Source organism: Biomphalaria glabrata, chromosome 4, assembly GCF_947242115.1.
Source record: "Biomphalaria glabrata chromosome 4, xgBioGlab47.1, whole genome shotgun sequence".
Lineage (NCBI taxonomy): Eukaryota > Metazoa > Mollusca > Gastropoda > Planorbidae > Biomphalaria > Biomphalaria glabrata.
The window spans coordinates 24002864-24020435 of NC_074714.1; the positions used below are offsets into that span (position 1 = coordinate 24002864).

Below are 17572 nucleotides of genomic sequence, written 5' to 3' on the forward strand. Positions count from 1 at the left end.
AATTGAGATTCTAATATAAAGTGTAGAGATTTAAATCTAGATTATTTTAGATCAGCAAGTCAGTGACTGAGTGAGTTGGGGAATATTTTTGGTTTTTTTTTGTGTGTGAGATCGAAAAATTCAAAACATGGATCTAGATCTAGACTAGGCCTTCAATCTGCCAACTAGAAATGAGTCGTAAGAAGAACATTGTATTTAGATCACAGACCTAATTTTTTTTCCCTATTATTACGATTTAGATTTATACGATCTAGATTCTATCTATACGATCTAGATTCCCCGCTGACGTCACACGGCTTACAGCATTACATATTAGAACATTTATTTATAATTATAAAGTTTTAATGAATCTATTGGCTTAATTACAACGAGGGGATCCACCAGGGCTTCACCAGGGTCTCCTAACTGAGCCCAGACTCAACCATAAGGGCACTCGTTTGGGACAACGTTCATCCAACAAATGGGGCCCATGTGTTGTCCTTTTAGGCCCCCCAATGTTCGCTCCTTACTGGCTCCCCAATACGACTTCATCTGGGCCACCTGATAGCACCCAGACTCGCACTTAAGGACTCCCATTTGGACTTTCATTGATCCCCCCCCCAAAAAAAAAGGCCAAGTATCTTTGGTCCTGTTGGGGCCCACAAGTCCTTCCCATTACTGGCCCCACAAGGGTTTCACGAGGGTTTTTTCTAGGCCCCTGACTTAGCCCAATCTTAGCCCTAAGGGATTCCATTTGTTCAACCACCGAATGGGGCCCTTAATTGTGGTTAGTAAGGGCTTTAGCCTTGTTGGGGCCCTTACCGAGCCCAAAATCTTTGCTATCAGGGTAAACCCTTGCGCACCATATTATTGTAGGCTGTAATAATACAAAATAAAAGCCGTGTAAACAATTTATGAAAAATGGTTAACATACATCGCAAACTTTATTTTCAGGATTTATTTCTGTAATAAAACATCTATCAACCTATATATACAATTCACCATCTAGATTTCGTTTTTTCAACACGTTTACAAATTTCGCTCACTTAAAATTATTGCTTGCATGGACATTTTCTCACTTCGTCTTCACCTATTCTTTAGTCAGTTAATTGGGCCGTTGTGGCGCCACACATGATCTATCGACCGTCTTTCTCGATTCCTCTGTTTTTTATCACGAATAAAATCTCTTTCAATGACAGGCCCGTCCATTCTTTTATCTTCTCTTCGTATCTCTGTCTCTGAAGGGAAGTCTTTGCGAGCCCAGAGGACCTTGCAAAATGGCCATAAAGTTTTAGTTTGCGTTTTTTTAAGTAGTTAGCAGGTCATCGTGGGTTCCAATCACTGCATTAATCCTGTCTCTTATATTTTCGTTTGTGATGCGGTCTTTGTATGTGATACCTATGATATTTCTGTAGAATCGCAATTCAATTGCTAGGATCTTCTTCGCTAGTTCTAAGATTCACAAGCATACAAGAATGTGGTCAGGACCAGACAGTGCATCATTTTGATTTCGATGTCGAGGGCATGCCTGTGCCTTTTCAGATTGTTTTGAGTTTTGCAAGTACTGCGGTGAACTGTGCAATTCCCTCCATTAGTTCAAGTTTAGTTCCTTCATCTGAGACGATAGCTCCGAGGTATTTAAAACTATTGACACTTGCCAGCGTTTTGCCTATAAAAATGATGTCCCTTTTAAAGCCCTGTTTACTATTGGTCATGTGTTGTTGTTGTTTTTTTTAACAAAGCTTATAACAACTCACTCTGTCTGTTAAAGTGTTTTAACACTTTATCGGTTAGTGATGTCCAGTTTTTTTTTAAATTATCATTAGAAGATTGGCAACCTTGCTGAAACCTTTTTCCACTGGGTATGAAGATGGATTAATAATTAGAAACTTTGTGATGATATTCTGATGACTTTTGAAATAGAAGAGCTGGTATCCATTTTTTAATTGTACTTCGCCTATCTTGATAAAACCAGGTCTTGTTGAGGCTTCACTATCTATAAGTTTTCTTGGACCTGGATCATTCATCTGTTCATCGATAAATATTTCTGTTTTAATTTATAGTGGTTCTTAACTTTATTTGAAGTTTTCACTTGGCTTGTTTACTTGATTATCATTAATTATTTCCTAATTTTCTTTTTCTTTATCTTCACTCAAGTACAGCTACCATCTCTTGAAGAGCTTTTCCAAGAAAGATGCCTTTCCAAATCACTCACGATTCTTAACCCTTTAGACGCGTGTGGTACTTTAGCCCTTAAACACTAGGATTGTAATAACATTTTGTAATAAAGCTCAGCACTTTAAGGGTTAAAGACAACCTGCACCCATTAAATCACTGTTACATAAGATCTGAAAGAAGTGGTCGTCTCCTTTCCATTAGGAATAAAACTGAAAGATTAAAAAAACTCCTTTATCCCACTTTCGGTCAGAGTGTTACAAAATCATCGAGAAGTACATAGAAGTCAAATTCATAAAGCGCTGGTTGTGAATGTGTATGTGTTTTCGTGTGTGAATGTTGTTCGAATTTTTAATCAATATTGTTTTTGTACAGTAGTTTCGCTGAACTTGTCAATTGTAGTCAAACTGAATTTCCATTAGATTGGATCAATAAAAATTATCTTATCTTATTTTCATCGTTTGAACGATCTTGTAGGCCTATCTTGTCTTGTATTTTTCTTTTACTTTGTAAATTTTGTACTTGTTCTGCTTTCGTCTGAGCTCTTGTTGTAACCATAGAACATTTATCGGAGTAATTTGCTTTCCACTTGTTTAAATCTTCTCCTGTGCAATGTTTTGCACTCTTGATACAGCCAATATGATAAGACCAATGTAGTCTGGTTTTTAAAGCATCATGCCAACCACTGTTGAATGGCGTGTATGTTGACATGTGCGACTAAATGTGTTGTTACTTGACCAGTATAACTAACAAATTCTTGTCATCTTTCAGTGTATTCTTATGGTTTGACATATTCTTTTGAAACTAAAATTGCGGTTGCGCCTGTATCATACAGCACGTTTGTCATCTGTTCTTCTACGAAGCCCGGATAGATTTGAAGTGTTTTGAGCAAAAGCTCGATCTTTCGGTCTGTTGTTCCAACTTTTATTGCGTCGATTGTGGAAGCAAGTCTCTGTCGTATGGTTTGTTTATCCACAGATTTGACTTTGGAAGCGAACTTTCTGTCACTTCATTCAATATGTTTTGTCTTTGTAAATAGTTGTTGGGGTCTTTGCTTTATCTTCCTCTCTTCTATGTGGAGGGGTTTTACTTCGCATTGGTGGCCTTAAAAGCAACACCCGTATTCTGTCTTGCTAATACATCATTGGGGTGAGCAGCTTTATACTGTCGCAAGTGCAAGATCAAGTGGTTGATGGTCTTTGGCTCTCGTTTCGTGACCTATGTTCTAACATTTTAGTTGAATGCTTCTAGCACTGCATCCATGATTATGTGTTCTCTCAGATTCCCAATGTGTTGTTCAACTATTCGTTTTACAAGTTCTAACTTTCTCACTACATGTTTTCTACTTCCGCTCTCTAAGATCTAACTAACCCTAACAAAACCAGGCCTTAAATACCTTTTTTCTACACCTGTACATTTTCACAAGTACGTGTTCAAACACACCACACAGACACTTTTATTGTCTCGCCTTTCGCATTCGCGTCTCACAGTCACCCACCCGTATCGTATCAACAAACATCTTTCTCTCATCCCGACATTGACACATGCGCCCTCTCGTATCTCCAGTCTCCACAGAGATTTTGATCAGAGTTCTTGGCAAAAAGAAGTTCTTCCTGGATTTCTTGATTCATAATAGAACGAACATCTGCCAATATTAATGCTTCATTACCAGGCAAGGTGAACTCGTCTAGATTTATAGAAAAATATGTTGTTTGTATCTTTCAATGTCATTACTCATTTCACCAATGCGGCTTTGATCTGCATTGTTTCTTGTATGCATTTTGTTTTACGACACCAGATCAAGGTTTGTGTAAAACAGTGACGTCTTCAATGGTGGTAAAATCCATTTTTGCCTAAAGTTTGCGTTTTTCCAAAATTTGCTAAAAGTAGAGATATTATACTACGCTCGCTTGTCTTTGTGATGTTGAAGCTGACATTTGTTCCTTGTGTGTCTATTCTTAAATTTACTTTTGCGATAAACCCTTATTGAAAATGACGCAGAATACGAAAAGGAAATTTAAATAGACCACCGCAGACGTCGGTTTTGTGTGCACGAGATGCGGGAAAATATATAGGTCGCAACTGGTTTATGTGAAACACTGTACTCATTCTATATCTTCGAAATCGAAGACATCACCTTAAGCATTATTGTCTCAAATGATCCTCCAGCTTAGATGGTTTCATATCGTCATTGCTTTGTTGCAAAACAGACACATATAGACAAGGAAGATAGGAATAAAAGCCGAATTTCAAATAATCAACACAGAGCTTTTCGGATTTGGTCATATGTAATACTAGCATGGGCGTAGCCAGGGGGGGGGGTTGGGGTTCAATCCCCCCCCCCCCCGAAATGAAATCTCCCCCCCCCCTTGGGGATCGGAATTTAGTGAATGATTTTTTGCTTTGATTTTGTTTATTTTAGGTGAGATTTTAATACTAAACCATCAATTGCTCCAGCACAACCAATGGGGTTTTGAGTTTAAAACCCCTTACCAAGGGGTTTTGAGTTTAAAACCCCTACCAGGGGGGTTCGAGTTTAAAAACCCCTACCAGGGGTTTTGAGTTTAAAACCCCCTACTAGGGGTTTTGAGTTTTAAACCCCCTACTTGGAGTTTTTGCAGTTAACCCCCCCCTCTCTTCTATAAAACAAAACAAAACAAAAATGCAAACGAAAATCCCCTAATTCCAAGATCACAGTTAAGGGAGATTTTGATTTTAAAACCCCCTCCAAAATTTACGATAAATCCCCTCTTCAATATAAAAAAAAGCTAATTACGCATTCAAAATGTTATGAGCGTAGCTAAATGGGTTTTGACTTAGTTTTTAGTTTAAACCCCACTTCAGCGGGGTTTGAAGGTAAAAAATACCTCTTTAATAAAAAAAACAAAGCAAATTATACACTCAAAATGTTTTGAGTGTAGTCAAAGGGGTTTTGAGTTTAAACTCCCCTCCAGTGGAGTTTGAAGCTAAAAAGTACCTCTTCAATATAAATAAAAGCAAATTACTCACACTAAAATCTATGAACGCAGCCAAAGGGGTTTTGAGTTTAAACCCCCCGCCAGGGGGGGGGGGGCTTGAGGCTAAAAAATACATCTTCAGTGTAAGAAAAAAAGCAAATTACGCACTCAAAATGCTATGAGCGTTGCCAAAAGGGGTTTTGAGTTTAAACTCCCATTCAGAGGGCTTTAATGCTAAAAATACCTCTTCAATATATAAAAAAAAAGCAAATTACACACTAAAATTATTTGAGCGTAGCCAATCCAATCGGGAGTTTTGAGTTTAAACCCCTCTTCTACAGATGGCGTTTGTTTAAAGTTTAAAACCCCTCCAGATGGTTTTGAGTTTAAGATCCCCTTACAGAGCATTTTGAGGTGGAAAACCCCCAACAGATGATCTTGACGATAAAACTTCTCTTTTCGATATAAAATCTAAAGCAAACTACAGTCACTTAATTCCAAGAGCATATTCAAGAGTGGTTACACATTTTTACCAGTGGCAGGGCTCCCTTAATAAACTGCAGTGAATATTTATCTGCCGAAATTGAAAAACACTAAATGTGATTCAACAAAGATGGCTAAGACAGATTTTAGGAGTCAGTTATAGAGATCGGGTTTAAATCAAGGAAATCCTATGCCGAACTGGAAGTCGACCCTTTAGTAAGATTGTGAGAGAGCGACGCATGAGGTTTGCGGGACATGTTCTCCGACAAAATGAATTAAGCATAAGAAGAGTTGCAATGATATCCTAGTACAACTTAACGCCACTCATTCATTGAGGTCCTCATGGCAGGTGGGAAGAGGCTTCAGATATTACCAGTGACAGATTTTTATTGCAACAGCTTGACGTCAAATGCTCCGAACGGCGCGGTAGGGTCTAAGTCAGTAAGAATAGCACATTAGGTTTTTGAAATAAAACTTTTTAGTAGCAGGAAAATGCACTGTAGATACCTCAGAATATGCATTTTGTTGGTTTTCAATACCAGAAATAGTGCTTGGCGGCGAGGCTTCGCCCCGCGCTAGCGCTCCCCAGACCCCATTGCTAGTAATGGCAGGGAATCTACAATTTTATGGAAACAGCTTGAAGGCAAATGCGCCAAACGGCGCGGGAGGGTCTAAGTCAGTAAGAATAGCACATTAGGTTTTTGAAATAAAACATTTTAATAGCAAGAAAATGCACTGTAGATACCTCAGAATATACATTTTGTTGGCTTTCAATATCAGAAATAGTGCTTGGCAGCGGGGCTTCGCCCCGCGCTGGGGGAGCTCCTAGCGCTCCCCCAGACCCCCTTGCTACAATTTTCCCACTAACTCATGGAAGAACCTATTCTAGGGCACAATAAACGTCTTCCGAAAGAATGAAGGGTCAGAATGCAATAAAGATTATGTACACACACACATAAATACATATAAAAAAAAATTTCGCGGGGGGGGGGGAGAACTCCCCCCCCCCCCGTAAAAAAATCCTGGCTACGCCCATGAATACTAGATTAACATAGACACAATTTAGATATTTAAAACGATGTCAATTTAAAAATTCATTCGAATATCAGGGTTAAAATTCAAAGGATTAACTAAGGTACAAATGATATGTGTGTAAAAAACTCAATTAATTAATTCCTGCTTAGATGAGATCCACTGTTGTAGACCTCCATTTACATCAAATAGACCTACAAATATTTTTTTTCACTCTCATAGACCCCTTGGATGTGGTCGTAGACCCCTGAGGGCTTATATAGACCATTTTGGGAATCACTGTATACTAGACTCACTCTAGGATATAATGGCGACAGGCAGCCTAGTTAAATACTTCCCGGTAAGAGTCTAGTTTCAGTTTCAATAACCCTGTTTACATGTATGCTCTAGATTTAGACAATTACTAGAAACTCAAATGTAGCCTACTAGCTTATACGTTATCAGAGCTGTTCCGTAAGTCGCTGTAATCACTATTTCTAATTATATAGATCTATCATTCTTATCAATGGATCTTTACATTGTAGTTTAATCACGTGTAATATGGTATATCTTCTGTCTATGTAAATCTAGATGCAGATATAGTTTGTCGCTATATCTAGATGTAGATATAGTTTGTCGCTTATAGATCTAGTGCTGGTTATGGCTCTGACTATTGTTTCCTCTTTTTGTTTTATTTCCTCTTCTTAGTAAACTCGTATCAAGATTTACCTTTACAAAATATTATTACCTATTGAGTTTTTAAAATAGCACATTTAACAGGAATAACATTAGTTTATAAAATTAAATGCATTGTCAGTGAATAAAATGTATTCGTATTTTTGACATTTTAAAATCAGCTTAGTCAAATACAAAACGGAAATGTCCAACCGATAATTTTCTAGAGTTTTGATGTGGTCTTTTAATGCGTGGTAAAGATATCCCTATTTTTATGCACCACCAATAAATACTGCTATTGAATTTTTAAACTATGTGAATTTTAGACAATATCAGTGCAGTGAGTAAGTACTAAACAAAACTTTGCTGATAGGTCTGTCTATGTAGTGCATAGAATAGCATTTTTAATTTGTAAAAAAAAATCTTAAAATTAGGCCTACTTAATATTTCCAATAATCTAGTAATCGATCTAGATTTAGTGTTTAGTACTGTTTATAGCAGGGGTTCTGAACCTGTGGGTCGCGACCGCCTTCTTGGGGGTCGATTGACGATTTGCCAGGGGTCGCCTAAGCCCATCAAAAATAAGCATTGTTATTGTCTATTCTTCTATTGCTGTGTGTGTCTATGGGGGTGGTGGGGGGGGGGGGGGTCGCGGCGAGTGGTATATTGTAAAAAGGGGTCACCGAGCTTAAAAGATTGAGAACCGCTGGTTTATAAGCTTTTGGATCCTTTTTTTTTTTTTGACATTTTAAATAGTTTTTGCTCCAGGGTTAGCGGACTTAATATTTACGTCTAAAAAAATATCTAGTATTAGTGGAACGCTTCTTAATGTAGGCTACTTTATCATATTAAAATCATAAAGCAATCTAATAAATCATATAGTTTGTTTGCACTATTAATTAATGTAATTTTTTTTGGTCTTACTCTCTGTTGTATCTTGGAGAAGAGAACAAAAGTTTCTTGTAAAGAAAGTTTAGATTCAAGTGTCTGTTCAGCATGCCGAAACGTTATGTGGACAACGCTTTAAACAGACGACTGGGTCGAGTTGGAATGATCCATGGAACTGCTGTACATAGTATCACCAGTGGCTCCAAGTAATCTATGCATATTATGATCTCTATATTTATAAACTTTATACGAATTGTTTAGTCATCAATCTTTAAACTAAACAATTTGACAACTTTCTTTCATGACACTTCATTGGTTAGATATAAAAAAGCCCTTATTCGATGTCAAAAACATACAATTGGACTTCTAAATCCATTTATTTCTGGTTATCTATAGGAAGCAGATCTATAAAAAGAATCTAATTATTTCTTGTCCAAAAAGATTGAGTCTGTCAGGAATTTTTTTTTTTTGGGTGGGTGTTGGCAGATGAAAAAGAAGACGTAAGTCCTTTTTAAAAATAAATCTTTTTATTATTTTTTTTTTGGTAATGATTCAATAAAAAAAAAAGACCCAACTACTGCCCTTCATATTTTTAATGTAGAAAAAAAAGTTTTGTTGGACTTTTTAATTGAACGACTGTTTTTGTTTTTGTTTTTAATAGAGAACTTTGAACTTGAGAACTAAGTTTAGAGTAATTGTTGAACTAATTGGTTAATTCCTTTTATTGATTGTCATCGAAAATGCATACTTATGCAGTTTCAATTTGATACGTGAGTGGGAACTGGGGAAATTATGTGAACAAAATGTTTTCCAGACAGAGTGACTTCATATGAGCTCGATAAAAATAAAATCTGAATGTTTAGTTTCCAATACTATTTATACTTTATGAACATAAATATGAAATTGATTTTAAAAAAAATACTTTGTTTTAATACACACAAACTTACAATCAATTCAGAATAACAAAACTGTCTTAAGAGGAATTTGAATAAAAGATGTGGCTAGAGAGCTAGGTAGTAGCCTTATATATAACACTAAGAAAACGTGTCTCTTTCGAAGGTTTATAAAACAAGAATGACAGATCAGTTCATAACAACACAGTACAAACACACTGCGCATGTTCAACACACCAGTACATAGCAGTTCGCAACACACAACAAGAAACATCAATACACAGCAAACTATTTTGTAAATGATGAGGAATATTTGTTTGGCTCCTCTTCGTACACTATCTACTTTATTCACCACTAATTCTTTTCAAATTTTAGATATCAATAATTTATCATCAAAACTAAGACCTTTTCCACCCTTTATCACACACTTTCTCAATAAATATCTAGGCTTATAAATAAAGCATTGTCTACAATGCGAGAGATAAAGGATGAGGTTAAAATGACCTCGTGTGAGCAAGGAAATGTATGCACGTGATCAGTTTGAGTTTCTAATCAGCGGCAACATCTTGATGGAGCACGAGTATCTCGGGTTTCTATTCTTCAGGGATAGATGATATTCGTAAAAAAAAAAAAGTGGCAGGGGGTTAAAGTCCAAGATCCCCAAATGAGGATAATGACAGTTAAATGGGTTAAAATAAATTAGCAAAAGATCATCTTTTAAATCCATACGATCTATACGGCAGATAATGTTAAGGTCATCTTTTCTTTATGGCCCACGATTAACGAGGATGTCATGTGGCAAACACAACTACCAACCGCCTTTATTTATTTTCCAGCTAATGTCAGATAACCATTAAAGCTGGGTAGACACAGAGGCGTCTTGAAGATAACAGAATTCAAAATTTTAATGTTCACCAGGATTTGAACTCGGGATCCCCCTATTCGGAAGCCAAGCGCTTTACCAACGCGTTAAAATAATGAACTTAAAAAAAGGAACATACTGTGGAAACAAAGGCTTTGTAGGGCTGTTTCTGACATTGCTGAACTGAACGTTTTGATAGGCAAACTTTTGATTAACTTTGTTAGCTCTATACTTCTAATTATCCAGTTATTATTTTTTTTGTACCAACAGCTTATGCACCTATAGAACTTATGTTGATAATCCTTTGAATCGGAAGCTCTGGCGAGTTGGGTTGCCTTTAGGAAGTGCTGTCTACTCAAGGTATTAATTTTGTGCTTTATTTATACACAGATTTCGTTAAAGTTTACTACTTAGAGAAATATTTAGTTTTAGGGAAACTTGCTTGAAAAATCAGCTGGCATCAAAATTATAGTAGGTAGACACCAATAGATAAATGGTAATGCTAGAACATTGAAAGCCATGTCATTTTCGTAAGAAACAGTAAACTACCATTGATTTTTTTAATGTTACTATGAATAGTTCACCCTCTATGGCTCGAATTACTTTTTGAATTTATAGGACTAAAACCTGCATTGACCCAGTGAAAATGTTACACACAATTTTTTATTTAATTTTACTAATTATTATAATTAAAGTAAAAAGTAAAGTTCCCCTTTTAGACCTTGTGGTCTATAGGGCAGATGATGTAAAGGTCATCTGTTTCTGTGGCCTACGGTTAACGAGGGTGTCATGTGGCCAGCACAACGCCCAACCGCCTTTACTTTTCCTCAACTAATGTCAGGTACTCATTAGAGCTGGTTGGACTCAGAGACGCTAGAAGATCCCGAAATTAAAAATCCCAGTCTTCACCAGGATTCGAACCCCGGACCCCGGTTCGGAAGCCAAGCGATTTACAGCTCTACCGCTAATAATATAATAATAATTATTATTTGACATATAATAGACTTAAATTATGATGTAAAATCAGTCTTTTTTTTTAATCTATGACAGAAATCATAAAAAGTGATTCCAACGAAAATAGTTACTTCTAATTTCTCTTTATTACATCCATTTGAAATTTATAACACTGAATGTCGATAAAAGATACGATAGAATGATGTTCTTTTACTTCAAATCTTTGTTTCAAATCTGCTATTGCTGATAGTTAAATAACTATTTGTAATTGAGCATGTTGTGTGTATTTTCATCTATTAGATCAAGTGACACCGGTTCTAGTTCAGATTTTGAAATCCCGATCAGCGCATATAGGCCTACATCACCCAACGAGATCTTACGTGAAACAGCCTTCCAAAGAATACGACCATCTACTACACCAGACAGAGAAAGTGACTCTGGGTAAGATTGTAATTTTAGACAAAAGTATTGAAAACAATAGCTACAAGAAACGTTAGTTACAAATTTGTTTTTAAATGTGAACATGTAAAAAAATAGTGACTTTAAGTGAATCCCGCAACACTAAAAAAAAACAACAAAAAAAAAAACGAGTAACAAGAGAAACAAGTCAGATTGGTAAAAAAGGAAAACAGATTCTAAGAGGCTAAAACACTTGAGGACATGGGCGTAGCAAGGACTTTTTTTTTGGGGGGGGGGGGGTGATGGAAAATTAAAAAATCTCTGGAGGTTTTTGTTCACTGGCGTAGCTAGGGTGGGGGAGGAGGGGGGAATTTGAAGATCCCCGGGCCCCCACTTGAGAGGGCCCCCAAATGAGTGTCCGAAATTTGATTTTAAATAAATCAAATATTACGTCATTGTCATGTAATCTTGCTTTTCACGATGTTATATAAGTTAGTGGCCATGCTGTATGTAATTCACACAGAGTATTAACTCTTGCCGTGCGGGGTTACTCTCAATTCAAGGAGTAACTTCCATAGCGCTGACTAGTGCTGTGTTAATCTCAGGAAGTAACTTGGTATGTAGGGTAGTTTCTTTAATCATCCTTATCATTTAAGAAGAAACCTGATAAGAGGAGACCATGAACGTGTCGAAGGAAAGTATCTTTATTCAGTTGATTCCTACAAAGATACAGCAGTTGAAGAAGTGACAATGTTTCTTGATGAGAGAAGTAGTGCTGAAGAGACTCCAGGGGAATATCCTTTTACCACAGTCAGAGAAAACATTTAAAGTAAGTGATACAGATGATGAGTCAAGTGATGTTCTTCCTTAATCATTTTCTCCAGAAGTGGAAGAAGCTGTAATTAAGTACAAAGACTTCGGGTATATCCAGCCTGGAATTTTATATGAGGAACTGCTAGCAAAGTTTTGTTAAAGGGTAGATTATTTTTCCAAAACAAAGATGAACGGTATTTGTTTCCTGTAGAGTTTACCCAAAATAAATCACGAATTTTGACATCATGGTTCACTAGAAAGCTTCCAACAGGAGAAATATACAACCGATCTTGGCTGCTCTTCTCTCCACACTTGGGATGTCTATTTTGTTTTGCACGCTGACTGTTTTCTGAGGCATCAGAAAAGACATCTAGTGCATTGAGCAAACCAGGAGTTGGTTTCACCAAATGGAAGAAACATAAGAGACTGATAGAACATGAAGAAGGAGTCCACCACAGTCAAGCTTTTTTGAAGTGGAAGTTAGAAGAAGAAAAGCTTAAGGCAGAACCAGATGAACTGTTACATATGTTTCGTGCGAAAATTTTGAATAATCTGCAGTATTGGAGAGATATTCTGAAGCGTGTAACAGCATCTATTAAGTAGTTTGCAAAAACAAACTCAAGCTTACGTGGTCACAACGAAAAACTGAATTCACCCAATCCTAGGAACTTCCTAGCATCTTTGAAATTTCTTGCAGAATCTGAAGTTAGGAAACACCACTTACATAGAATCGAATATGGGAAGACACTTTATTTGTCATCATAAATTCAAAATGAGTTGATAAACTTGATGGGCAATAAAGTTAGGGAATCAATTGTCGGGAAAGTCAAACAAGTTTGTTAATTTTCTCTGATGCTTGATCCCACTTGTTTCTCACCAAGAACAGGTATCCAAATAGTAAGTTACTTGGATGTTAGCAATTTCGAAATAAAAGAGTCATTCAGTAGTTAGTTTGAAATTTTAAAAGCTGATATACAACATTATGAAGAGCCTGTTCTGAAAACTCTTAAAGACATTGGACTGGACTTTGATCTTTGCAGAGGTCAAACTTATGATAACGCAGCCACAATGAGTGGCAGTCTGTCTCTTAGACATAAATCCAAAAGGCAACATTTCTGAACTGTGCTAATCACTCTCTGAACCTGGCAGCTATTCATTCTGCTGAGATAGATTCAGCAACTGTCACATTTTTTTTAACTGTACATGAATTGTTCAACTTTTTTTTCAATTCACCCCAGAGTTGGGCTAAACTGAAAGAAGCTGGAGCCGGGAGTTTAAAAAAGGAGAGTAATACAAGGTGGTTCACAAGAGAAAAAGCTACGTCTGCAGTTTCCTTGCATCTCGACAAAATCATCAAGCTGTTGGAGAAACTTTCTAAATCAACAACTGAAAGAATGAACATTAGAAGCAAATGCACAGAATCTTCTTCATGCAGTGGAAAATTATGCATTTTTTGCTTATATAGAATTCTGGTCACATCTCCAGCGCCAAATCAATATAGTCCAGAAGAAGCTACAAAAGTCTGGACTGCACATACGGGAAGCTACTGAAGAAATTAAAACCCTTTCATGCTTTTTGCAAAATAATAAGAAACTGACAAAACTGATCACCTAATCCATCGAAAGAGCAAAAGAAGGTAGTAATTGCTATGGATTTCCTGTTGAGTTATGATGTATTACTGTCAATAGAACTGCAATTCAAACGTGTTGCGACAGAAGTGCTGGACAGACTTCATATGGAGATGAAGGACAGATTCCAAAGGCTGGAAAACCATGTGGACGTCTTTGGGTTTCTTCTTGAACCAAGACACCTTTTGGGGTCTATGGATGATGAAAGGCTGATGAAAAACTGTGTTACATTTTCCTGTTTGATACAGGCAAATCGCTTATTCAATGATATCATTGATGCACGAGCACTTTTCATCAACAAACCAGTCCCACAATCACCAATTGACATATTGAGGAAGCTGGCTTCATATGGTAATGATGTGAGCTCAAACCTTGCAACATCCATTTGAATACTTCTAATTCAGGTCACTTCCATTGCTTCATGCGAGAGATCAAGCCTTAGCATGGTTTTAATGTCAGTGGAGTCACAAATACTAGACTCAATCGACAAAGATGATGTTATAGATGTCTTTGCTGCACAGAAAGCACGATGTGAAGCGATATGAATTCAGATATGTCACTTGTGTATTACTTTGCCAATAAACAACTGTATTATTCATTAAAAGAGTCTTAATGATTATGTTAGTTTTACTGATACTGTACCAATTTCAATATAGGGCTATATATTTATTAAGGACATTATCTGATATCATTGATGTCGAATGTCAAAATGCAAGGGGCCCCCAAAGAGTTCAATCCCCCGGGTCCCCAATTCCCTAGCTACGCCCCTGTTTTTGTTTAAACAATCTTAAAACCCTCTTATCTACCCTTATAGAATTTGGTAACTGTGGTTTGCTTAAGAATAATATTGAAGAGGGGGTTTTAATCTCAAAACTTTCTGTAGGGAGATATTAACCTCAAAACAATCTGAACGGGGTTTTAAACTTAAGGCCCTCTGAGAGGGGGAGTTAATCTCAAAACCCCTCTTGGCTACACTCATGGAATTTGGTGACTTTGGTGAATTTGAATTATTTGATTTTATAGAAGAGGGTGTTTTAACCTCGAGACCTTCTGGAGGGGGGTTTTTAAACTAAAAACTTTCTTGTTAGCTCAAAATAATGTCCATGTAGTTCTCCGTTAGTGACGAGACTTTAAAAGAACAATATTTTCTTCTAAATCTATTTATTTGTAACTTTAAAATAAGTTGTGTGCATTTCCTTCGATTAGATCAAGTGACACTAGTTCTAGTTCAGATTTTGATTTTGAAATTCCGAGCAGCAGATCTAGATTTCGCAGTGACAATTTGTGTGACACACTATTCCAAAGTGTTGGACCATCTAGTAGTCGAACACCAAATAGAGAAAGTGACTCTGGGTAAGATTGTAATTTAATCTAATCACAGCTATTTTAGAAATTATTTTTTTTTTACAAATGATTCGTTTAATATAAAAAGAGATTCACACTTAAGTAAGTAACCCAACAACGAAAACAAACAACTAGAAAAAAAAAAGAAAGTGACTCTGGGTAAGATTTTAATTTTAGAAAAAAAAGTATAGAAAAAAAACAAGGCTACAAAGACAGTTTGTGTGGAAACACAAACTCAAAATTGGCCCCCGAAGTGGTCCATCCAGGCAAATAAAATGGCAGGTTTCAATATTTTCAGAAAGAATAAAAGAAAGAAATTCTATCAGAGGCAAATGACAGATAAGAATGGAGAAAGAAGGTTGACCGATCTTATGTGGTGCCTCAACGTTCCAGCAGCCCAAGGGAGAGGTGAAAGTGAAGGGGAAGTTAGATGCGAACCTATCCCTGAGTGTCATATAATGATTATCTATTTGATCTAATTGTTATGTAAAGGCTCAATCTTTTATTCAAAGCCTCAAGAAAAAAAAAATGAAACATTTCCGTAAAAAAAAAAAAAATTAAATTCCTCTAAGTGATTCACACCGGTGTGCAGGGTTGCAGTTCACGCAAAAATATGAAAAACTACTTATCAATTGCTGTTTTAAATTTTGTTACACTTTTATGCATATTAAATAGATTTATTTTATTTATTTATTTTATATTTATTTATTGTATTATTTATTTATTAAATGAAGTAATGAACTGTAGATTACATCTCTTAATTTCTGCCTTTGGGACTCAAAAGCACAAAAATGTAGACTGGTTTGAGGCGAATCCAGCACAGTTGCATAGCGATCTGCACACATCGCTCACAAGACAAAGCCTAGCCCAAAATGTTTACAGGCCATAAAACTGATAATAAAGAGGCAAAACAAATGGCTAAACAATGTGCTAACAACTTTTGGAGGGATACAAGCAACAGAATTCAAGAAAGTCTCTACTTAGGAAACCGTAAAGCTCTGTTTGATGGCATTAAAGCGGCTCTGGGTCCAACAGTGTCTAAGCCTGTTCCCTTCTATCAAAATCTGGAGAAAAAATTACAGATCAAACCAAGCAGCTAGAACAATGGACAGAACACTACTTCGATGTCTATGCCACACAGAATACAGTAGACGATGTCGCCCTGGCTTCTCTACCAGATCTTCCAGTACTGGAATGCCTAGATGAGCTTCCGAGCCTTAGTGACCTCAAAAAAGCTATAAAAAGCATGAAAAATAGAAAATCTCCAGGGACAGATGGCATCCCAACGGAAGTAGTTAAGGTCAACGAATCGCCCCTGTTCCCTGAACTCTATAATCTCCCCTGCCGCTTCTGAGAAGCAGGTCATGTCCCACACGACTTGCGTGACGCAAATATAGTCAGAGTATATAAGAACATGTGGGATCGGAGTGACTGCAATAATTATAGGGGTATCTCTCTCCTCAGCATAGTTGGCAAAATCTTTGCTAGAGTGGCACTAGAGTCTACCCAGAGTCTCAGTGTGGATTCAGGAGTGGTAGATCCACCATAGACACGATATCTTCTCTACGACTACTGCAGGAGAAATTCAGAGAGAGAGACAGACCCCTTTACATCGTTTTTGTTGATCTGACTAAAGCCTTTGACATGGTCAGCAGAAGTGGCCTTTTCAAACTCCTGAGGAAAATAGGTTGCCCTCCCAAACTACTGAAGATCATTGAGTGCTTCCACGAGGAAACGAAATGTACTGTCAAATTCAATGGAGCCCAATCAGCACCTTTTGAGGTTTGCAGTGGTATCAAGCAGGGAGGTGTGCTCGCACCTACTCTGTTTGGCATATTCTTCTCCTGTCTATTGCATTATGTGTACGACGACATCAACGAAGGTGTGTTTCTCCATACAAGATCCTCTGGAAAACTATTTAATGTATCAAGGCTGCGAGCAAAAACCAAGGTTAGGAAGATACTTATCAGGGAACTCCTGTATGCCGATGATGCAGCTATTGTGGCTGATTCTGATATTCAGCTTCAGTCCCTGGTTGACAAGCTATCTGCAGCTTGCCTGAAGTTCGGCTTAAATATTAGTCAAAGCAAGACCAAGATACTAGTTCAGAACACAAATACTGCACCTCAAGTAAACATTAATGGCCATCCACTAGAAATTGTTGATCACTTTTGCTATCTTGGCTCCATCATATCCAACAATGCTCTACTGGATAAAGACATCAACAATAGGATAACCAAAGCAATGGGCACCATGTCAGGGTTGCAGAAAAGAGTGTGGGACAGTATATTGCTGACTAACAATACTAAAGCCTTAGTCTACCGGACTATTGTGATGAGCACTTTGCTAAACGGAAGTGAAACATGGTCAACCTACTTATGGCAGGAAAAAAAGCTGAATGTCTTCCACCTCCGATGCCTAAGGCGGATCTTTAAAATAAGGTGGCAAGATAAAATAACCAATGAGGAAGTGCTACGAAGAGCAGGGTGCCAGGACATCCGCTCTATTATC

At 37.1% G+C, this 17572-nt stretch overlaps 1 protein-coding gene across 9 annotated transcripts in view; it reads left to right on the top strand.

Annotated features, from left to right (window-relative positions):
• Positions 1–6997: 6997 nt before the first annotated feature.
• Positions 6998–17572, top strand: part of LOC106053265 (uncharacterized) — a 28846-nt gene continuing 18271 nt past the window's right edge. For 2 of the 9 annotated variants that reach the window (XM_056026716.1, XM_056026722.1), the window contains exons 1-5: positions 7005–7079; positions 8227–8374; positions 10194–10283; positions 11178–11318; positions 14924–15070. In XM_056026716.1, coding sequence (XP_055882691.1) covers positions 8277–8374; positions 10194–10283; positions 11178–11318; positions 14924–15070 — 476 coding nt within the window. In that variant the 5' untranslated portion in view covers positions 7005–7079; positions 8227–8276. The other 7 variants (XM_056026723.1, XM_056026724.1, XM_056026717.1 and 4 more) reach the window with 6 other exon arrangements.